Source organism: Ipomoea triloba, chromosome 2 (assembly GCF_003576645.1).
Source record: "Ipomoea triloba cultivar NCNSP0323 chromosome 2, ASM357664v1".
NCBI lineage: Eukaryota > Viridiplantae > Streptophyta > Magnoliopsida > Solanales > Convolvulaceae > Ipomoea > Ipomoea triloba.
The window spans coordinates 4,281,110-4,304,712 of record NC_044917.1 but is presented as its reverse complement, the minus strand read 5'-3'; the positions used below and the strand labels follow the sequence as shown (position 1 = coordinate 4,304,712).

Below are 23,603 nucleotides of genomic sequence, written 5' to 3'. Positions count from 1 at the left end.
AAAAAAAAAAAAAAAAAAAAAGAGAAAAAGAAAAAAGAGAGTACCTTTTCTTATATCCCATTGATACAGGCTTCCAAGCCTCCAACAGAAAAGAAAAATCACACTTGCCTGAAGTATCATATTTTCCTTTTCCAGAAAGCCAATCTTCTTTGAACTTCCTGTACCTCAAGATGGTAAAGGAAATGACCTGAAGCACAAGCAATGATATTAAGTTCATACAGTAACTACCTTTTCTAATAATGTATTAATGTGAGTGTCTGTGTATGAGGCCTTGGTAAAAAACATCTAATTCAACTAAAAGGAATATAAATATCTATTCTCCACAGTTATGAAAATAAAAGGTTGTTTCTGATGGTTTATGAATGCAAAATTGACTTGAAAGATTAACTTAATAAGTACCTTGGCAGCAGGGAGGAAAATATCATTTGTTTCTGAAATGAAAAAGAAACATAATAAAAAAGCATAACAACTAGCAAAGGACAAAAAAATAAGAAGAAAATGAAAAGGCTATGTGCCGGAGATTGTAGTGGCATTTGAGTACTAGACCATAACTATACCATTAGCATGTTGTATGAATTTCAGAAGTGCCTCCGTGCTTAATGCTTTTGACCCCTTTCCAGTACAAAGCAAAGAATGGAACTCCTCCCAATCAGCATGGGCACATGATGGGCTGCCAAAGTGTTGAGACATGATTAAAGAAAATTCACTAAGATTTTCTGTAAGCTTTAATAGCATTTTCAAAATAATTGTTCACTTTGAATCATGAAATGGATGCTTAATATGGTTGGAACGAAGAAAAGATTATGAGAAAATATAAAAATGCTTACCTGCAATAATAGGCTTCTTTGCATCCCCCGGGACATGAAACAGTTGAGGGCAAGGGGAACTCTTCCGAATAAGGTAACCGTAAGTCACCATTCATTAATGATTCAATCACATCCTTAGGGATACTTATTTTAGATTTGGAACTGCTGGAAGAACATCCACCTATGTCCTTCCGATCTTCTGCATCAGAGTAATCTTCTTCATCAGATGGATCAGAGTTGTAACAATCTCTTTCTATGTGTAAAAATTCTTTCCTTTCACATTCATCTGTGGAAACACCTAAATCCCGCCAATAAAGCTTTCTTCCAATTTGAAGTTCAATTGAGCCAATAAACCGGAAACAATAACTACATACAAGACAGTCAATCTGCAAAACAAAGACAACCATAAGAATCATGGGAAGGGAATGAAAATGTTGTATCAAGTAATACAAACATCTTTACGGAAGCAAATGGAATTTCAAAACCTTATTTGAAGAATGTTGGGCACCAACAAGCATTTTGTCTTTTAAAATAAGGTCTCCTTCTTTGAAATTCTTTTCAGCATAAACTCCTGCAGTTCAATAGTTCACTAAGGCAATGCATATTTCAAAGTCCCCAAAAAAAATCCCAATAGAATTGTCAGAAAGGAATCAATTAAGTAGTATGATAGTAGCAAGTCCACCATATCCTCGAAATGAAGGTAAGCATAATACACCAATATACCAAAAAGGAAAAAGGTTAGTGAGATGGATTCTACTGTATATGAAACTGAGTCTCTAACACAAGTTATATTTGAAACTAAACACAAACACCAATATGCATATGAATTAATCAGTAATCAGTAAAGCATACAATCAGCTAACTGAACCTAATGCAAACAGGATAAGAAACTAACCCTGTAACACAAGTTCAGTTCTTTATGAAATTAGTTACTTCAGCATTCTTAATTAAATCATAATTCAGTAACAGGAAATTATTTTTTTAAAAAAGTGAAATTACCCTTTCCATACTCGCCATTGGGCTTCACTTTGAGGCCATCACATTGCCTAGTTGCTGTAAGCTCGTCAAAATATACCTGAACTTGAAGAGGCGGAGGAGGGTTGAGGAGAGAGGCAATTTGATCGGAGAACTGATCGGAGATTGGGCAAAAGGTTTCCATTCAACCTTCGACCAACAGCTGCTTCCACACTTCCACTGGACTTGTGCCGCCGCCGCGCTATGACGCTATCGCTGCTCTCCTAGAATGAGTTTTCAAAGTACGATGTCGTATTGCGGGAAACTTACTGAAGCAATTAAATTACGGAGTACTATTTATATTTTTGAAATAAGAGTTAAAGATCAAATACGTAATCCAACTAGACATAAAATTGCAAACGAGTCATTCAATTTAAAAATTTATAATTGGATCCTTTAACAATTTAGAAATTTATTAAGTAACTCTAATTTCTAGTAAACCACCTGATCGACCAAGTGACATTCTATTATATGTTCGACTTGATTTTCCTTTTTTCAATAATATTTACTAGACCACAACTTAATTTACAATATCAATAACATCTACCAAACTCAATCTAATCACAGTTTAATTCAGTAAAAGTTAAATTTTAAACGCAACACTATTGAATTTTATTCATATGCTCTACTAAATGTATTTACCTTTTATTTTTTATTCTTTCAATAGACAAATGACCGTTTAGTGTTAGAGAATAAAAATTCTCAATATTTTCTTTTGAGTATATTGTAATTCTACTATTTTATAAATGACAAAGTCATTTCGTAAATATAGTAAGTGAAATTGACCATTAAATAAAACGTTGTATATTTTGGGTATAAGAGTTAATTGAATCCAGCTATATACTTCCCTATTTGCCGGCATTTGAATGCGATGGGATAGATTACTCCCCAAATTGAATGGTATTTAGCTATTTAGCTGCCATTAATTATCAATGTTTTGTTTTATACTCAAAAGCAAATTAAACTGATAATAGTAAAAGGTTGCATCAAAGAAGAGGATGACAAAAGACTAGTTTTGGGACCCATATGCCACTGACTATGAACTTCATACTGAAGTTAGCTAAAAAAATTTGGCCACAACCCCAAGTTCACCTTCGTTTTCTCTCTAATTTGAGAATAAAATATTAAACATATATTTTTTCTATTAAGTATGAACTTAGTTCATTAGACAGTTGACTTGATAGTCACAAACTTCAAAGTTTGATTTCCTGAGTTGTCAAATAATTATTTTTAATTTGACTTGATCAAATATGACAACTTAGGTTGATTTACTGGATTTTTGTTTGTTAAGATAAGAAGGCAGATGATGAAATGACAAAATTCCACTTATAATCTATAGGAGGAAACTTGTGCTTGGCTCCAGCATCTCAGTTTTTATTACATATTGAAACTGGAATGCCATAAATAGGACTACAACATGACACAATGACAATCAAATTACATAATTTGCGTGTGATGAAGGCAAACAATTTTTGACACCATGGAAAAAAGCAAAAGTCCCATTGTTGTCTTCAACTGTTCACAACCGCACAGTTTCTCCTAATCTCGCCGGCGCTCCCCGTCTTCACCTGAATCCTCCCCATTTTCTCCATGGACGTGGCAAATTGAGCATTGAAACTTGCTAGCGATCCTCCAGCTAGCTGGCTGACCAACGATCTTGCTGTTGGGTTGGTTAATAAGGCTGCATCGGACTGGAACAATCCTCTTCTCTTGAGCACGAGCTTATAGTAACTGAGATCAAACGTCCGGAAACTCCCCGGATCCATTTCTACTATGGTTGTGGTGTCGTTAACCGACCGGCATTTCCTCGTCCTCAAATTTGTCGCGTATTCGCTGTCTAACGATGGGTCTTGGGTCCCAAACACCCCGGTGAAGTTGTATAAACGAGAGGAAAATGAGGAGCAATGGGATACTCCAATTGTATGAGCTCCTGAAATTATTATTATTATTATTATTCCACAAAAAATGAATTGTAAAAATATGCAGTCACTACTCGAGGGTTTTTTATTTTTGCATACCAGATAGTACGACCAAGTCTGTAAGATCAAGACCCTGGTTGCCAAAGAGCCTCTGGAGGTTAGTGAAGTTGCTGGTCGGCGCCGGAATGCTGGTGGCTTCTGAGGCGTTGGAAATCCGGCCGTCTCTCCGGCCGGTGGGGACATTCCAGAAAGGCCCTCCCTGTAACACAAATCAAGTAATTAATTCAAGAAATGTTCTTTTTTTTTTTTCAGATTAATTGATTATATATGAACCATATATCTTACAATGGTGACAACAGAGTCTCTTGCAACCAGAGCAACAATATCCGCACAGGACACAACTCCAGGGCACTCTTTCTCCACCACGCTCTTCACTCTGTCGATAAAATCGAACCCTCTCAGCGACACATTCGGCGGCGCCACTTTCTCCGTTTGGTTTCCGGTGGCCGACGTGAAATTCAGAAGCACAGATGCATCGCAACCCTGCACAGAGAACAGAGAATTATCAGAAAATTAAAATCAAACCCACAGGGAATAAAGAGATCAGAGAATTGCAGATTTGTAATGAATTGAATTACCCTGACAAAGCAATCATGGAAATGCATTCTTAACAAAGTAGCCGACAGAGAAGGAGCATTTGGAATGTGCTGTCTGACATAATCCTGGATGAGTTTCTCCGCTTTGGGACACGATTTTGCATAGAAATTCATCTCCAACTGAGCATACCCAGAGCCCACCATTCCCAGAATACACAAAACAAGAAACCCATAATTGCCCACCTTATCCATTGCAGTGAGTATTCGAACTTAGAACCCAGAACCCAGAAACTATTTTCTTGGACTATGCCACACAATCAAGAAACCTGCAGATTTATAGGCACATTAACATCAATTATTACAGTGCCACAACACGCAACCATACTGTACTAGACTCTAGCTAACATGTGAATGGTTCTATATTTAGTACGAGGCATCTTTAAGAATTACTATGGTTTGACAGAGTCGTAAATTAAACAATTAGAAAAGCCATTGATCACAATAATAACTCACAAGACGGTCAGTTCTTGGGGTTATTGACCGACAGGCATCCTATTGGATAACGAATATTTGCAGAAAAAAAACAAAAAAACAATGATAGTAGACCAATAAGGTGGTTTCAAAAAGCCTATCATATCATTTTACCTGCTCCGGATCCCCTCAAAATTTATGTTGACAATGCCAATGGATGTTACCTGCTCCCCTTCCTAATTTCCTATAATAATTTAGCAGCTACATACTCCAGCTCACTCGTATGTATGTATATTTTGGCATGTAATTGAGACATTATCGGAAAGGGACACTAGTGGCTACAACGATTCAAACGTGACTCTATTTTTCTTAATTTCAAACAACTTATATTATAGTATATGATCTTTTTAAACAGTGAGTATAATATAACTACTATATACAACTAATTAATAGACTTTAGCACTCTTGATAAGTCAATCCCATCATGAGTCTCCTCCATATTCCCCATTGGCAATTAGCTAGCTCTACATAGTATGTACTAAGACTGCCCCATCATGTTTTGTTTTTGTTTTTTATTTTTTTTTTTAATTTTTTATTCACAGTGTGTTGCAAGCTTGCAACGAGTACAAATGTTGTTAAAATGATAAGTTTTCTACTTGTTTTTAATCATGGGAATGTAAAAGTGAAATCTACTTTTATTATTAAAATTACAGGGACGTAAAGAAAATAATGAGAAAATTACAAATTTATAATGTTGAAGTAAGATATATGATTCACTCTTGAAATTGCGAGAGTTTTCTATAGATAAAGATAACTTAATTTTGAGTTTAGTATTTTTACTAGGCACGATAACAGTCTAGGTTTTTACTTAAGAACTCTTGGAGAGTTGGAGTTAGATAGTTTGCTATTTGTTTTTATGAGATATAACTATAGAAGTGGTACTCAGAAAAAAAACTATAGAAGTGAAATTTGTCTGTGATTGGATAGGATATATAGAAGGTTGGGTAGGGGCCAAATTGAAAATTAGTTTACATCGTTGCTGTTTGGTCAAACAAGATAATTACGGAGGTAATTTTGTTGAGAAATGGAAGACGAGTATGCATGTACTGTGGTTAGCAATTTACAAGAAACCACCTAACCTTGACTGTCCGATCTCAAAAAACGAAGGATTAATTTATATATGTTCCAAATGAAGCTTATTGGTGTCTTTTTGCCTCAAAAGATGTTGTTCCTTACTTAAAGTGCCGGAAATCAGGATTCTTGCTTTATAAAGGGTTTAATCTCAACCTAAGGCTAGCAATTTACTACATTCTCTAGAAATTAGCGAAGATGGTAAACTCTGAGACATGTCTTAATTAGATTGACACTTTTTTGTACCACCCGAGTTAGAGAATTTTTATTTTATATTTGTTATATTGTGGTAATTTGAAAAAAGTATTATGAAAATTTTCCTAATTTAACCAATTAAAAAAATATATAGTTATTGTATATGAAATATATTAACAAAAATGTTATTTGTATTTTTTATAATAAGCTTTGGGCATAATTTAATAAAAATGTCATTTTTAATTATTTATTGATTATTCATAAAATTGATTACTCTCAACTGCTCTAAAGTAATCAAGTCACATCAAATAATATAATATTTAAAAGTCCATGTGCAATTGAGGGGGGTAAGATATATGGCTGGACCCTTGATTTAGTAGAAGCATGCAAGTGGGAACTATATCTTATATCTTAAGAACTAGGACATCTAAATATGACATATTTATAGAGAGCATACTAGATTGCAAACATACCTAAGTAAAATGGGAGGTAACAGGTTTGTACTCTAGTGAGGTTATGTATGAACATATATTACATTGTAACAGAGTAAATAATACTTAAAAAAATAATATAATAATAATAAACTCAATAATGCACTGAGTAATTTTAATATGATTATTTGTGAGTAATTTAGTCTTTAATTTATTATTTAACATCAAGTTATTGTGATTATTTCACATATTAAAATTATTAAATGTATCCATCAATCATCATGTGTTTATGTTTATGATTTGAATAAAGGCGCAATTCATGTCCAATTTTGGACCACCGCATACCAACCCGTAATGGATTGATATTGACAGATAGATTTAAAATGTGACTAATATTGTCAAGTCGCCTATCACCTAGCATTATTATTACGGAGTAATATGTTCACAACATTGAAAAAGTCCCTTGCCACTCATCAGTTCCTTTATTTCTCATAAGTCTTTTTCTTTTTCAATAGACGTTTTTAAAAATATCTTTTCTATATGCTAGATAGAAGATATTGAAAGTTTTAGCAAATTGTGGTTCCGATTATCCGGTATATATTTTGCTATTGTCAAAAGTGTCATTTAATTTTGGGTATACTAAATTCTAAAATTTAATTATCAATTATAATAATGTTTTTTATAATTACTATAATAGTTGACTTTGAAATTATCTAATTTCATAATTAACATAAGTAGAGTAGGTAAATACAATAGCATAAGTTGGTATTTGATTGAATTTAAAAAAATCAAGAAACGCGGCTAATAATTATAATGGGATGTTCAATTCCATTCCTACCAATTTTCATAGAATGATAATTCCATGGTTTGGTGTGAGTGAATTGCAATTTCGTGGAATTGTTGTTCCCCCTAACCATGGAATTGCAATTCTTAGGATCCCCTTATTAGGAGTTGTAATTTTACACTTTGTGAAATTGTAATTCCATGGTGAATTATCATTTTACCTTTCTTATTATTATTAGGAAAAATAGTCAAATAGGCCCCCAAACATTTCATAAGAAGTCAACTAGGCCCATGAATTTTTAAAACGTACAATTAAACTTTCAAACATGTCAAATTGAGACAATGAAGCCCACAAACCAGTAATAACTGACCTGTTATTACTGGTCATTTGGATTTTCCGACGACCGACGTCACTTTTTGACGACCAGTGACGACCGGATCGTCGCGGCTCACCATCTCCGGCGACCGACGACGATTCGGTTGTCACCGGTCGCCGAAAAGTGACGCTAGTGGACGGAAAATTAAAATGACCGGTAATAACAGGTCAATTACCGGTTTGTGGGTTTCATTGCCTCAATTTGACACGTTTGACGGTTTAATTGCACGTTTTAAAAGTTCATGGACCTAATTGACTTTTTATGAAATGTTTGGGGGCTTATTTGACCTTTTTCCTTATTATTATACTAGTTTTTCTTATGCGCGATGCGCAAAAAATAGGTGCCCAATATTAATATTTGATATTAAAAATTTAAATTTATTTAGATTTTAGATATTAATAATAATAATGTAAATTATTTTTATAAATTTTATATTTATATTTTAAGAAATAACTCCAATATATAATGTGTATATTATTATTATTATTATTATTATTATTGAAGAAAATAAGAGAATATATAGTGGATGTATGTGCATGGTAACAATAGTGGAAAAGATAACGGAAGTTATAATGGTAGGGGTATATTTGTCTAATATATTATAAAGTACAACTTTTATAGCATAATGTACAAAAAACTTAACGAAAAAGACGGACATAAATGAAGAGTATAACTTTTATTCACACTTATTATGTTTTTAGATTTAGATATAAAGATATTTTAGTCTTTATTTACTTCTTCTTTTTCAATTCCCGATTATTCTATTCATGTCTACCAAATAATGTAATTTAAACCAAGCAGTAATAATCAACTGACGATAGGCGTTTGAATATTCAAATTATTATTTGAAAATTAAAGAAATTTAAGGGGTCAACTGAAATTTAATTGAATTAATTTTATCTCATAAAATGTAAATTTAATGTACGATAACTTCCCAGTTCTCAGCGTCTCTATCATTGAACTGTTTGGCATTAAATGGTCAATGCCGGTCTCCATTCATCACTGCTCATCGGTGAAATGGTTGGTTAGCCAAACTTTGTAACTACTTTATAATTACTTGTATCTTAATTACGCAACTATATGCAATCATGTCTAATCCTAATACATTATTAATATTTCATTGCCTTTTTTGTTTAAACTGATCAACTAGTTATCTAAACTGACTTATTTCTTTGTAGTCTTTTGTCGGTTATGATCACCTTAGTTGCAGGCTTTCTTGTAAATCAAAATACATTATGACGGTAAATATGTTACTGGAATATATTTGGAAATAAGTAAATAGAATTGTCTTCCTCAGTGTGTCTGGGTACAAGTTTAGAGCGTGTCCCTCCTATTGTCGCAGAGGTTTGGTTTTATATTACAAAAATAACGGTTACATAATAAGTGCAACGGCTCCTTAGTAATTGTGGTGCTCTCCTCAATAAATGCGTTGGCTATCCATAACTGTACTCATACTCGTTGATGAGACAACTCAATGCTCTTAATAAGTGTGATGGGCTCTACATAACCGTTTTACCTGCTTTATGCTAAGCTCTTTACGTTACTATTTATCCGTCTTAACTACCTAGCTTGACGGGCTAGATCAGGTTTAATACCATGCCCAATTATCATGTCACATTATTAATGTTTATAACTTCACATATGATAATTGATAACGTTATTTGTCTAACAATTTATGTTTTTTAAACATGATTTTATTCATGATGTATTAAACTAATAATCCTATAGGTGACAGTTAATCACCACATTATTTTAGCATATATTGGTGATTTGGTGTACCTAAATTGACAAATAGTCCCTGCATATATGTTGTTCCGTGTATTTAGCCTGGATTAACGTCAAATAGAGCAAACGTCAATGGTGCATGTTCTATTTTTTATTCTTCATTTTTAGATTTTTTTTAATCCAACCAAATAAAATACACAAAGAAAACTACATATATCTAGATAAGAGAAAATTAATGACATTATTGGATTTCCAGCAATTTAATCAGTGCATTAGTTAATAAAAGCAAGACATACACTTTAGAACTTCTCAAGACTAGCATCACCATCAATTTATAACGTTTTTTTTTTATTTTAATATTTTAAGAGTGACGCTAGCTGATTCCTTCTTAAAGTTACCTTATGATATTATATTCACCAATGTGTCACTATTTTATGGACATGGAGTCGTTATTGATTCAAGAAATTTCTTTAAAAAGCAAAGCGAAGTTGAATTGAATTAGTTAGTAGGATAGCGACTAACATGTAAATCGTGTTTATTACTTACAAGATCATATATAATGAAGTGATAAGTATCAAATAATTAATTATTAAAAAAAGGAAAAGAAAATTTATTTTGGGAATGAATATATAGCTTCAAATGTAAGTATATAGTTGTGTCGATCCTAAGCAACATTATATTAAACTTCCAAGGCTTAACATACATCCTTTCCTTGTGAAGTTGTTGCCTCGAATGGGTGGCAACGTAACCAACATATCATAATTATATTCCTTTTCTTTTACTTCTATTTGTCGTCAATTCACAAATCATGCATAATTATAATTGTACTCCATAATAATAATTATATATATATATATATATATATTGTATAATGCTCGAATCATGACCTCCCATTTGAGAAAGCCACCTCGTGTCATTAGATTACAAGGTCTTTAGTATATAATGCTCGTATCATAATTCAATCACTTATATTAAAATCTGCATATTATTTTTATAAATATCTGTAATGTATTGATATATACAAATTTAATAATGAAAAGTGTTAAAGCTGTGTAGCATAAAAGGCATTCATGTGATGTTGGTTGTAGGCCGGTTTATTAAATACTACATAGTAGTAAAGTGCCTTCAAACAAATTGAGTGCCTTTGACTTTTTAATAAAATTTAATGGTTAAATTTACTTTGGACAATCCTTATACTTTCGATCAAATATTATAATCACGAATAAGGTATAACATGTTTCACGTAAGACAATCTCACACAAGACTTACTCTACATTGCAGTAAATTTTTTCTTTCATCTATTTTACCGTCCACTATAAAAAAAAATTGATCTCTGTATGTGAATTATTGTGTTGATTAAAGTGAAGTATATTATCCCAAAATTAAATTAAAAATTGTAATATGTGTATTAATGAGACATTATATGGAGTTGTACATACAAACTTTGGCATAAAAAAAATACATGGACCCCCACCCCCTCTCTGCAGGGTATGACATTCTTAAAAGCTTAATATAGATGGGGAGTACTCTAAAAATAACATGCATTTGGCTAGTATGGGAGGTTTAATTATGGACTATAACTTAGTGATCGCACAAATAATAGCTCTACAATATAATTCAGCTTTGTTGACTCCAAACACACTACTATAATTTAATTTTCAAAAAAAAATATGGAGTACATAATTTTTTTTTTTTTGAGTACATGAAATACATAATATATTAATTGCAAACACATAATTTTTTAATTAGGATTCCCAATAAAATGTGAACTAGGATCCATCTTATAACAATTGTAGAAAAACAAGGGCCGGCCCATTGCGTTCTAATCCAGTGGAATTGGCGGGGCACTTGGAAATGAATTTTTGATTTGTTGTCCATCCCAACAAGTTAAAAGAAATTGATAATCCACAAAATGAAAATCGCAATTTATTTATTGTGTTAATAAGAAAAATATTCAGATTACAATAACAATGAATTTATATAACAAATCCCAAACCCATTAAAAAAAAAAAAACTTTTAACCAAAACAAATAATCAAACCCAGGCCAACCAAAAAAAGAAATTGTTTAGTTAATCCGGGAACAGATCTTCCTGATTTCCCCAGCTTTGCCAGTGAGGACACCGATGTTTCCCATCTTCACCATTGAGTCTCCAAAATCCTTGAAGAAGGTAGCCGTGCTGGGATTCATCTGTTGCTGAACGTAAGCCTTGGTGACGCTATTGGTCAAAAGAGCCGCATCCGACTCGAACAGCCCTCTCCTCTTGCTCACAAGAGTGTAGTAACTGGTGTCAAAGATTTTTGCACTCCCAGGATCCATCTCCACTATGCTTGTCGTGTCTCCCGCCGTCGTGCATTTATTCTTCTTCAGTGTCGCGACGTAGTTCTGATCCATGCTCGGGTCCGTGTCGCCCTTTCCGGTGAAATTGTACAGACGGTTCGAAAACGGAGGGCAATGAGAAATCCCTAAGGTGTGTCCTCCTGTACGTAGGTTCATCATCGTCAGATCAGATGGATAATAGCTTTTTTTTTTAGTACTACTGACTCTAATAGAATGTAGTATATGTTCATGTTTTTGCTTAGTTGGCATTGTTGTGTTTTAATTATTATTGATGTACGTACCTGATAGAACTGCGAGGTCTTTTACATTCAATCCAAGGGCTGCGAAGCTACTTTGCAGAGTAGAAAAGTTGGAGAAAGGCGCTGGCAGATTGTTGTTAGCATCTGAGGCGAGTGATACCCTTCCATCTCTGCGTCCCAAGGGGACCTTCCATGATGGTCCATTCATCTAAACACAAATAAATATATAGTGAAAATAAGCTTATAGGAGTGGAGATAAGAATTGATGAATATATATAGTCATGTATTAAATACTATGAGAATTAGTATATATAGCTAGATCAAAATAAAACATGGTTATACTTAATGCACACCTACTGGTACGGTGATGCTAGATAGCCTATATGTTTTCGACCATTTCATATACTAAATTTTTATTGATCAGGCGAAGTGTATGTAGTTACCATTGTGACAGCGTCACGGGCGACGACAGCTAGAATGTCAGCACACGAAACAATACCGGGGCATTCTTTTTCTAAAGCTGATTTTACAGCATCGATTACTTGGAAGCCTCTTAGGGTTAGATTAGGGAACCCATCTTTCTCAGCTTGGTTTCCTTTTGTGGAGTTTATCAGCACAGAACCATCGCATCCCTACATGCAACACGTTAATTAAATCTCCACCATCAATCTAGAATTCTCATAATCGAAACATGCAAGCTAAGATAGCTTACCCTAACAAAGCAATCATGAAAATGCATTCTCAACAAGGGACCTGCAAGGCTCGGTGCGCGAGATAAGAAACTAGCCGTCGTGCGTTTAACAATGTCCTCCACTTTCGGGCATTGTTTCTTGTAAAAGTCCGGACTCAGGCTTTGTGCACTGGCAACTTCAACCACGAAAAGGACGAACACCAAATGAAGAAGAAAAACAGAAAGACTTTTGAGATTAACCATTTTCTGAATCATTCAAATGGGTTTTGCTTTGTTTGGTGCAGGTTGGAAGTGGTGGAGAAGATGGCAGTTATTAGTCCTTTAAATAGGAGAGGAAACCTTTGAATTTGTCATCACAGAGCTGGCATTAATGCATTATCAAGAGCTCAATATTCGCTTAGCACAAGTCTTCATAGCATAAAATAATGAGAAAGGCAGCTACTTGTTCCATATTGAGCAACGAACACGATTGCTTAAACAACATATATTGGACATAAAAATCTCACTCACACATACATTTAATACCATAGTCAACGTACAACAATGATAAGAACCAATAAAATGCAGTTGAACTTGACAGAGCAGACGTTTTAAATAATGCAGCGCACGACAGCCCACGGACTCTACGTACAGAATTTAAAAGCCAACATGTTGTAAACATTCCCTTCAAGATATTGATTCTCCACCACGCCATATTATTAATAGTACAACATTTCGAGATAAACTCAGCCAAGTTGGTCATATTAATTATTGACTTGGTAATTACAAAATTACAAGTTCAACTTTCAAAAAAAGAGTAACTTATTAACTTTCTAAGTTTGAGTCAGTTAGATATGGACAAGTTTACTTTAATTTACTTGTGGTCCAGGGTGCTTATAAAAAATACAATACAACATTTCGAGACTGAGCTTTAACACGGACAACACCGCCAAAAGTGTTAAAATAAGAAAAGAAAATTTCAAGAAAAAGATGGTCAAACCAAAAAATGCATCATTTGTAGTTTAGTGCTCTGGAAATGGAGAGGATGGAGTTGGCATGGTAGATTGGTTGGTAAGCCTTCCACATGCAACATGTAAGTTGCATGGAACGTCGTCTAGGTCATATATTTACCAACATCTATTTTAAAATTTTTCGTTTTCCTTTCTTTAATCAATTCAATCTTCAATTTTTCTAGAAAATATAAAAGTTAAAGTCTTCAATTTCTCTAGAAAATATAAAAGTTAAAGTTTATCTAGTTACTCAACGCAACCACATAAAGTGATAATTATAATGGAGGTAGTTATGATTATTGATTTTATGATTAATAGATAGTCGATGATGAGCTAACACCACATTTAGTTATAATAAAAAAAAAGAGTATAGAGATTAGAGAATAATTGGATAGAAAATATAGTGTTTTATTATGAAAAAGTGGATCCGTTATTATCAATAAATTCTTCTTCATTTTTTTTTTTTTTTAAAAAGTGAATCCATTTTACTCTAAGAGGGAATACTTATACAAAAGGACTCAGAGAGTCAGAGTCCTAAAACAAAGCTATTCCTATGAAGAAAAAAAATCAATTTTAATAAATTAATGATGGAGGGATGTCAATGAGCCATGTGCGATACATTGAGGAGAATCATCATTCACCTGTCAAATTAAACCTTGATCAATGGGAAATTGAGAACCAATAAGGGAATCGTAAATAAATTTTGTGTATATACACAAGCAAAATTTTTTTCATAGTTTAATGTTACGCAAAAAGTTTTATCTTTAGTATGAGATTACAAGACAATCAAGTTAATTGGTTCAATAATCTGAGCAGTAGGCATGGTTTCTTAGATCAAAGATTCAAAGATTGACTTTCTGGAGTACACGCCTAATAGATTAAGAAAATTACCAAATTGTCTACTAAAGATTGCAATAAATCAAGGCGGCATGGTACACAATTGGTCACATGAGTGAAGTTTAATTTAGAAATAAAGACTAGAGATTGGGTCTCTGACAAGGTAGGAGCAACTTCTCCAAATATAATGAAGGTTTGAGATATTTGTAGGTACGTAATAAAGAAAGAATCACAAGGGCAAGCTCATTTTTTATTCCCAATTGCAATGAAAAAATACAATTTTATTTTCCTCAATCAATTCCCATTTAAAAATAAATTTCATGAACCAAATAACAAATAATAACAATTTTCTCAACTTTTAAGGAAAACCTTTTCCTTAAATTTTTTTTTTTTCATCCAACTAAACACCTTCACTGAGAAAATTTCACATCGTTTAGGCGAGAATGAAAACATGTTGAGACATGGACAAAAAATGGGAAGAAAATATTTTTAAAATGCTTTATAGTCATAGGTGTTAGAAACACATGTCATATGTGTTTGACAACATTTTAAATTATTTTCAAAAATTAAATTTTATGTTAAACGTATATTCTAAATGCATTTAACGATTAAATTTATGATGGAATGCATGCATTTGATTTTTTTTTCTTTTTAAGCTAGAAAAAGGTAATATTTCAATTCAATAGATAAGATCGTGCTTTAGACTGTTCAAAATGACAGAAGGTGATTTGAGTAACCATTGTTTACATTCAGAACTAGTAGCCCTAGAAAACACATGAGCTATATTGTTAGCAAAGCCTTTAACCCAAAAAGAAATGCTTGTGAGGGAATTGCCTTGCAATTTCTTTAATGCCATCCATAATAACTCCAGAAGGGGACTAATTAATCTTCTCAGAATGCAACTCCTGGAAAATCAATTCTTTGCCACCATTTCCACAATAACATGATCCATTCCAAGCTGTTTCGTCTAACTGAGAGCCTCTTGATTCGGACTTAAGTAAATTAAAGAGTTAAGATTTTAGACTGTCGTCGTCTAGGGATGGGCTCTATGTCGTGATCTCTAAAGAAAGAAGACCAGTCACAAAGATGAAGAAACAAGTGAAAGCTAATCAATGATTAACATTCAGGGATAAGACAATTATTGCAAATAACAAATTCAATATTGATAAGAAAGAATTTGGGTGAGGAAACATGCGATTCTAATGCTAAACTAAAATGATTAAGGAGAGACAATACCACAATCTCAGGTTCTAAGATTACAAACACGAATTCGGGGATTAAAAGCTACTTTTGTGGTCGAATTAATAAAGCCTGAATTGAAAACGAGAATTGCCTACTTTTGTGATGCATCAATTTCCTACAATAAAACCCAAGCAATCCAAAATCCCAAAATTCTTTACTTTCATAAAGGAACAAGGGTTTGCAAGAGAGGGCTATAGTTAATAGAATCCAACTTCCGTTGTTATTGAAATTCCTACAAGATTAATGTTAAGAATGTTGTGCACCACACCTTTACACAATAATACATAAAATCTCCCACAACATTAGGCCGAACCTTAAATTGGCCGGGGTTTTCCCCGTTTATGCAATGAACATTAAATAAGCATTAGAATCTCATATCATTCTTAGCCCAAATCCTAAATAGAACTACGACCTCATCATGGCAAATAATAAATCAAAAAACTTAAAGGAAGGACATTATCTTTAAAATAATAAAGATGAAAGCAAAAGATGAACTTATCTTCAAAATAGAAATGATTCTACATAAAATCCTTTTCGGAATGGATCTTCAATGAAATACTTGCTAAAGTAAGGTAGTACAACATCAAATATGAAAATAAGAAGAATATTACTTTTTTTTTTTTTAATTTGGAATAAAGGAAAAGTATCTTTCTAGTCTAGGGATCAAATCATTTCTCTCCTCCTCTCTCCCCTAAATGGCACAGGCCCGTCTGCGAACACAACAACGTCATGGGCCTGTCGACTCCCGTGATCTATCAGGACCGCACACACGTGTTTCGTATCTATCACTAGTTACTACAAAAAGCTAATAGCAACAAGACCTGCTTCATATCTATCAATAGAACCATTTGACTATTATTTACCATGAAAAATCCATTTACAACCGATGAGAACATGATTAGTCCTAGGAACAAGCTCCAATACTGCCATTTTTAAGAAGGGCATTATACCCGTCAACTATTGAAGAGAAATTTGTAGGTGATGACTCATGAGAAACAATTATCACCAATAGTGCACTGATGATGATGATGATGATGATAGGATCTTGGAGGTACCCAATTGTATAACACAGATTAGATTATTTCTCTTAGTATCTAGTAACTAAGCAAGAATCGTGAGAGTTCAATCAACATAATTAGCAAGGTTGACGCCAATAAGAATAGCATGTACCTAACATCTCCACACTGAAAAGTGAGTGGAGGTAAGTTTGATAGGAAATTTCGTAGGAGTGTATGTAGTGATGGCGGCCATGATATGTAATTCTTGATATCATGTAAAGGTTTATATTGGTGTTTCGATGAGATACAATGGTTTAAATAAACACTATACATTAGAAATCTAGGAAGCCATTAAACCAAATTTACAACCTATTCCATAGAAACTAACAAAGAAAGAATACCACAAGAAACAAATAAAAAAAATATGAATTAATCCTTAATATACATACCGACTAACTTTTAAATATTTTCAATAACGTGTCCGGAGTATTTATTTATTTTTTTGACAAAAGATTTTTTTTATTGAATAATAGTAAATTTGTACGATTTTATATTATATATCTTTTCATAAATATTTTAGTACGGAGTATTAATTAATAGTTTGAATATTATAATCATAGCCTTCTGTAATTAATTTAGTCAAAAAATTAAACTTAAAACTCATAATATAATTCAATTAGCTTACAAATAACTCTTATTAATAAAACTCAAACATTGTTAATAAATCCAATAGGGTTAAAACAAATAAGAATATATTTAATAAAAAGTGAAATTGATTTTTTTAGTGAACCCACAATCATTATATGAGGGTGTGCGCATGGTAAACACCGCCTTGTGATTTAATCATCAAAGGACCACAAATAAGTAAACTAATTTAAGTTACACATAGTTGATTGATCCAAATTAAGAGACCGATAGGTCACTTCCGCTAAAAGTTAAACTTATAACCTTATAGTAAATTGATGATAAATTTAGGTTATAAGTTTAACTTCTAGCGGAAGTGATCTATTGGTCTCTTGATTTGGATCAATCAATTATAAGTAACTTAGCTTGATTTACTTATTTATGGTCCTTTGATGATTAAATCACAAAGCGATGTTTACCCGTGCACATTCTCATATTGTTTTTATTAATAGATTTTGGTATGGTCTCTAGCTATATTATTATCATAAAATAACACGTTTCTTATATATCCGAGAGGACGCTTTTGTTTCTTTATATTCCTCTTTGATTTCGGAGACACTATGAATTGACGGACATATTTATCCTCACCTTTACAATCAAAGGTAGTATTATTGTGTCCACCAGTCCACCACTACTCAACTATATAACCCAATTACAACAGTTTCATCTATCCTCTCCTCGTTAAAGGCTAACTGAGTGAATAAAACATAATTATTTTATCTAAAAGTTATAAGTTTAATTCTTTTCAATACTATCTTAGTTTAGTTTGTCATGCATGATCTTCCCAATGTAGTTTACCTCTTATGTGTGATTTACATCATATACATAGGAACAATGTTTACTCAATGCATATGGCAAGATAGCCATCACCCAAATAAAAAAAAAAAAATCATCATTTCTCAAAACAAATATTTTGATTATAGTAATCAAATATATCTTAATTATATCAAAGAAAAATTGTCAAATACGTCATTGAACTTTATACGACAAAAAAAAAAAGAATTAGGCTTTTGAACTTTAAAAAGTTACAATTACAAATAAACTTTCGGTAATTTATGGATTATTTGACTTAGTTGTATCAAATTGACATGCTGATGTATTTAATTGTAATTTTTTAAAGTCCAAAACCCTTGACATTTGGTTAATGATGAATAAGTCCATTTCACCCAACCACACCACCCGATCAAGTTTTTATAATTTATGTTATATGTATACAAATTTATACTTAATAATTTAAATTTATAATTTATTAATTGTGTATAATTAACCAATTTATCATAAAGTAACTAACTTATTTTTGGTAATCTTTTTGCTTTCCACAATTTAGGCCCTGTTTGGTAAATAATTGGTCTATCAGACAATTTTAGCTTATTTGAATATTATTAATTGTTTGAATTTGTTAAAAAGATCAATATAAGTGTTTTGTTAATAAGCTTTTTGTAAATTCAAAATATTAAATTTCAAAAAAACTACTCAAAGTAGTCTTTTCAATTAGCCTTTTAAGAAAAAAAATTATAACAAACAACTATTATCGTCAACTAACATCTAATTTACTAAACACTTTTAATTTCTACAATCAGCTAATATTATCAATTAATTATACCTTCTAACTCAATCAGCTAACAGCCATTTACCAAACAGGCCTTAACCTTTTTTCTTGAAACCAAAATTTTTTCCTTATTACATGTCAATCACTACAATAGAACAACAAAACACCCATAAATTCAACAACAATTTTTTTTTTGAAAGTATAAATTCAACAACAATTAAATAGTTATAACTTAAATATTTATATATTGTAATATTATACCTATAAAAATCTGTTGATAAATTAAGTACCTTAGACTTTTAGTAATATACTTATATTATACGGAGTATATTATATGTGGGTAAATTTAATTTTTCTTATAGTGAATGAATAATTATTTAAAAAAAAAGTTTTAAAAATTTAAATTTTTGTGAATGAACAATTGATCAAAAGATTTTTTTTTCTTTTCACTTTTTAGATTACTTTCCCATTCATACCATCGTTGTGAATCATGATCTACCATACGTATTATGAACTTTGGTCTAGATTATGTCAAAGAAAACCTATATTACCACTATATGAATGTATGTCCTAGACAAAATACTATTCTGCAATAACTTGCGAGCTACAAATAAAAAATAAATCACACTAAAATAATTTTATACAATACATTCAACTATAAAGATATTAACAATAAGTAAACTAATGAGTTAATACCCAATATAGTCCTCGACTATAGTTGTTTTACTCAATTTAGTCCTAAGTGACTTTTTGTACTCTATTTGGTCCTCGACTTTAATGGTTTTACCTACTTTAGTCCTCTGCTAAGAATTCTGTTTGTTGGGTGTCAATAACAAGGTTAACATGGTAATTTCATTTCTATTTTATTTTTTATCAAATTAATTATTAATTATATGTCATAATTTATACATAGTTGATACAATTTCTTCATTCCCCTTGGTACCAGCAGATAATAGATCACTAGGCTGCTCTGAGTGTCATCCCCTAGCTAAAAGACGGGGCCAAATAGCTTCCCAGAAAAGTTCATTCAACTTAGCTTTTCTTAGTGAGATTTACCTGTCAAAAACTTTAGAATTTCTATTGTTGTGAGAGAGGAGCATGGTTTGGTGTTCATTTCCAGCAAACCAAACAGGCCTTAACCTTTTTTCTTGAAACCAAATCTTTTTCCTTATTACATGTCAATCACTACAATAGAACAACAAAACGCCCATAAATTCAACGACAATTAAATAGTTACAACTTAAATATTTATAGATTGTAATATTATACCTATAAAAATCTGTTGATAAATTAAGTACCTTAGATTTTTAGTAATATACTTATATTATACGGAGTATATTATATGTGGGTAAATTTAATTTTTCTTATAGTTAATGAATAATTATCTAAAAAAAAGTTAAAAATTTAAATTTTTGTGAATGAACAATTGATCATAAGATTTTTTTTCTTTTCACTTTTTAGATTACTTTCCCATTCATACCATCGTTGTGAATCATGATCTACCATACGTATTATGAACTTTGGTCTAGATTATATCAAAGAGAACCTATATTACCACTATATAAATGTATGCCCTTGACAAAATACTGTTCTGCAATAACTCGCGAGCTACAAATAAAAAATAAATCACACTAAAATAATTTGGCAGAAGGGTCAAATAAGCTTATGTACTACAACCGATTGTTCATCCAGCACCATGAACTACAATATAGTCCATCTAGACCCTCAAACTTATTATTTTGGAGCAAGCAAACCCCCAAACCAATTTATGACCTGTAATTGCAGGTATTACAGGTCATCTAGAGTTCCGGTGAACCTCTGGCGAACATCTGACCAAATTCCAGCAACTATAGTCACAATATCAACGATTGGTGATCGTTGACTGTCGTTGGTCGCGTTCTACCAAAGATGGTTAGTCGCCTTCTTTGCCGTGCAAAAGGCGGCCAACTTGGTTGCCATCTCCGGCAGTGGAGAAGGCCAAGGTGACCAACTGGTCACCATCTCCAATCGCCGGAGATGGCGACCAGCCTTCTTTGGTAGAACGCGACCGCCGACAACGACAGTCAACGGTTGTCGGCCGTTGATATTATGACTTTAGTTGCTGGAATTTGGTCAGATGTTCGCCCGAGTTGGCCGGAACTCTAGATGACTTGTAATACCTGCAATTATATGTCACAAATTGGTTAGAAGGTTTGCTTGCTCCAAAATAATAAGTTTGAGAGTCTAGATAGACCATATTGTAGTTCATGGTGCTGGATGAACAATCAGTTGTAGTATATAGACCTATTTGACCCTTTTGCCAAATAATTTTATACAATACATTCAACTATAAAGATATAAGTAAACTAATTAGCTTAATTAGAATCTAACATTTTCTTGAGCCAATTAACAATGTAGAGAGTGGGCACTACTACGTACCCACTGGCCATTGGCCACTGTGAAAAGCTTGACAACCACAACAACCATTAATCTATTAGTGTACCGTACAATAAAAAAAACACATTTTTATCACTCCCATCTTCTTGTAAGGCCCCAATCCCGAGGATTAATAAATATCAACAATATATTGTATATCGCCACTAATTTTCTCCCCATCCACTGTGTATAGTACTATACGTATGCAGTAGTACAGCTCAGGCTGTTGGCATTTCGTACGTTGTTTGAGGTTCCTTGGATCTGTTCGTTCGATCTTTTTTAGGAATTCTGATCTACCCCGGCCAACTTCACTTCCATGGCAGATTTGGACAATTCCAGTACCTGCGGAGAAGCTTGTGTGGAAAGTCCAGGTAACGGCTCCATCACTCATCACTATTCCATGCACTCCATTATTGGGTGATGCATTGTTATTGACCTTAGAGGGATCAATTTTTCTTTTTCTTTTTCTTTTCTTCACATGATGCACATACACCTAATTAAGTGGTAGTTACATTCTTCATCATTTATTTTGTGTAGGATTTAAGAATTATTATTATGAGCATTTAATCTCGAGATTAATTAATGGCTTATATGGTATTTCTTAGAAGTGGAGGTCACAAGCCAAGATTCAAATAATAAGCTAGTTTTCTCGGTGGATGAGGAAGCTCTGATAGTCAGAATGTATAACTTGGTGGGAGAGAGGTAATTAAGTGTATTATTTCTATTTGTCTATATATGTATGTATAGATAAATTCATACGTTTACAAAAAAAAAAGGATAATTTTATGAGAAATGTTAAAAACTGTATAATACTGAGTAATAATAATAACTGAAATGTCGTATTTGTTACTGATTTAGTGGATGAATAATTAGGTGGTCACTAATTGCTGGGAGAATCCCAGGAAGAAGTGCAGAGGAAATTGAGAAGTACTGGAACTCAACACACTCAACTAGTCTTTGATCCATGAGAAAATAAAGTTTCGCTCTGTGAGTGGTAGATTGTGGACAAGAAAAAAAAAGTACGAGTTAAAATTAATTAATATTGGTAAAATGTCGGTGATTGCGTCCGAAAGCTAAGCAAAATAATGTTATGCCTGGGGCTATATATGTATGTAAAGTTCAGAGGATTATGTATTTATTATGTTTAATTAGTTTCATGGGATTATGTATTTCTTATTTATCATTTTTATTTCTCAAGTTTAGAGAAATATTAGAATCGTGTATAAATTAGCTGAGATGACTTTGAGCATTATGCAAGGCTGCAAGTAGACAGACAGTCTAAGATGGATTAATTATCCTCGTGTTTCCTTGTCTAAGATTTTTAGAGAGGATAAGGTTATTCTAGATTTCTGTCTAGAGTGAAATAAGTTTTATTGTGTCATGTATAAAATTGTATGTAGAATTTAATTTTATGCATAGCATGTAGCATTGGGCATTGAAATTTTACACTTTCTTGACTTAGGTCATTTGGATTGCATTGACTATCCAAGTTAAACTAATTAGATCATTTTCAATAGTTGTAATTTTTTAGGAGTTTTTTATGTAGGACTAGGAAAGAGAAGATAAGAGCGAGGAAAAAAAAAACAAAAGAAAATCTACAAAATAAAACTTTAAAAAAAGTTTAGGTTAAAGATGAAGAGGTTATTTTGATCAAGTAAAGTTACATATACTACTTATAAATGAAATCCTAGATACCACAAAAATTTAACACGAAAAATTGCAATTTCTAAGAGGAAAATGATTTCTTCCTCTCTTGAAGTTTCCATCCACTCTTTTCCTCTTGACGTAGCTTCAATGGATTCACTAACCTCATGATTAATTTAAAAAAAAAAAGTTACTGATTAGATGATGTTATATCATGAAGGAAAGATTTGGGAGGAAATATAAATGCAAAAAGATATATACCGTCGCTCTTTCTAAAAAGGTAAGATTAAAATAATGAAAAAGTGTATAAATGCAAAAAACGTATATTGAAAAATACTTTTCCTTAAATGTGTATAAATATTATTTTTTTTATAAGTTTTATAATTAAAAGTAATATACTTAGTGATATATGTACTATCCCACCCACTTGATATAGTAAACCTTCTAGTTTCAAATATCGAAGATTCCAAGCTAAACCAATACGCAAAATAGAATTTAACTACTCTTAATATGTAAAAGCCTCAAATG

The 23,603-nt window shown here is 32.3% G+C and overlaps 4 protein-coding genes across 5 annotated transcripts in view; 1 reads left to right on the top strand and 3 right to left on the bottom strand.

The window, feature by feature from the left end:
* LOC116010454 (histone-lysine N-methyltransferase ATXR2) overlaps positions 1-2,070 on the bottom strand; it is a 5,528-nt gene extending 3,458 nt beyond the window's left edge. Inside the window, exons 1-6 of the mRNA XM_031249874.1 lie at positions 1,806-2,070; positions 1,292-1,377; positions 828-1,192; positions 558-670; positions 400-431; positions 45-187 (exon numbers count right to left, since the gene is read on the bottom strand). Coding sequence (XP_031105734.1) covers positions 45-187; positions 400-431; positions 558-670; positions 828-1,192; positions 1,292-1,377; positions 1,806-1,965 — 899 coding nt within the window. The 5' untranslated portion in view covers positions 1,966-2,070. The remainder of the gene's footprint in view (positions 1-44; positions 188-399; positions 432-557; positions 671-827; positions 1,193-1,291; positions 1,378-1,805) is intronic.
* A 1,054-nt stretch (positions 2,071-3,124) lies between these two features.
* On the bottom strand, positions 3,125-5,110 carry LOC116006034 (peroxidase 3-like). Of its 2 annotated transcripts, XM_031246294.1 has the most exons (5): positions 4,981-5,110; positions 4,378-4,661; positions 4,085-4,282; positions 3,839-3,998; positions 3,125-3,750 (listed from the first exon to the last, which is right to left on the bottom strand). In XM_031246294.1, exons 2-5 carry the CDS (start codon positions 4,585-4,587, stop codon positions 3,332-3,334), a joined length of 987 nt encoding a protein of 328 aa, XP_031102154.1. In that variant the 5' UTR covers positions 4,588-4,661; positions 4,981-5,110; the 3' UTR covers positions 3,125-3,331. The 2 variants fall into 2 exon arrangements, with proteins under 2 accessions (XP_031102154.1, XP_031102146.1); XM_031246286.1 differs by lacking the exon at positions 4,981-5,110 and having other exon boundaries at positions 4,378-4,778.
* Positions 5,111-11,416: 6,306 nt separating this feature from the next.
* LOC116011143 (peroxidase 27-like) lies at positions 11,417-12,988 on the bottom strand. The gene is made up of 4 exons (XM_031250660.1): positions 12,739-12,988; positions 12,470-12,658; positions 12,069-12,234; positions 11,417-11,927 (listed from the first exon to the last, which is right to left on the bottom strand). The coding sequence occupies exons 1-4, from the start codon at positions 12,970-12,972 to the stop codon at positions 11,515-11,517; spliced, it is 1,002 nt and encodes a 333-aa protein (XP_031106520.1). The 5' UTR covers positions 12,973-12,988; the 3' UTR covers positions 11,417-11,514.
* Positions 12,989-21,445: 8,457 nt separating this feature from the next.
* On the top strand, positions 21,446-22,628 carry LOC116010660 (MYB-like transcription factor ETC1). Its single transcript, XM_031250153.1, has 3 exons — positions 21,446-21,802; positions 22,037-22,133; positions 22,305-22,628. Exons 1-3 carry the CDS (start codon positions 21,748-21,750, stop codon positions 22,390-22,392), a joined length of 240 nt encoding a protein of 79 aa, XP_031106013.1. The 5' UTR covers positions 21,446-21,747; the 3' UTR covers positions 22,393-22,628.
* Positions 22,629-23,603: the final 975 nt, after the last annotated feature.

Coding starts and splice junctions, on each gene's coding strand:
- LOC116011143 (XM_031250660.1), bottom strand. CDS start 12,972: ATGATTCAGAAAATGGTTAATCTCAAAAGTCTTTCTGTTTTTCTTCTT. Junction 12,659..12,738: donor TTCATGATTGCTTTGTTAGG/GTAAGCTATCTT, acceptor TGTTGCATGTAG/GGATGCGATGGTTCTGTGCT. Junction 11,928..12,068: donor AGACCTCGCAGTTCTATCAG/GTACGTACATCA, acceptor ACCTACGTACAG/GAGGACACACCTTAGGGATT.
- LOC116006034 (XM_031246294.1), bottom strand. CDS start 4,587: ATGGATAAGGTGGGCAATTATGGGTTTCTTGTTTTGTGTATTCTGGGA. Junction 4,283..4,377: donor TCCATGATTGCTTTGTCAGG/GTAATTCAATTC, acceptor TTCTCTGTGCAG/GGTTGCGATGCATCTGTGCT. Junction 3,751..3,838: donor AGACTTGGTCGTACTATCTG/GTATGCAAAAAT, acceptor TAATAATTTCAG/GAGCTCATACAATTGGAGTA.
- LOC116010660 (XM_031250153.1), top strand. CDS start 21,748: ATGGCAGATTTGGACAATTCCAGTACCTGCGGAGAAGCTTGTGTGGAA. Junction 21,803..22,036: donor AGCTTGTGTGGAAAGTCCAG/GTAACGGCTCCA, acceptor GGTATTTCTTAG/AAGTGGAGGTCACAAGCCAA. Junction 22,134..22,304: donor TATAACTTGGTGGGAGAGAG/GTAATTAAGTGT, acceptor ATGAATAATTAG/GTGGTCACTAATTGCTGGGA.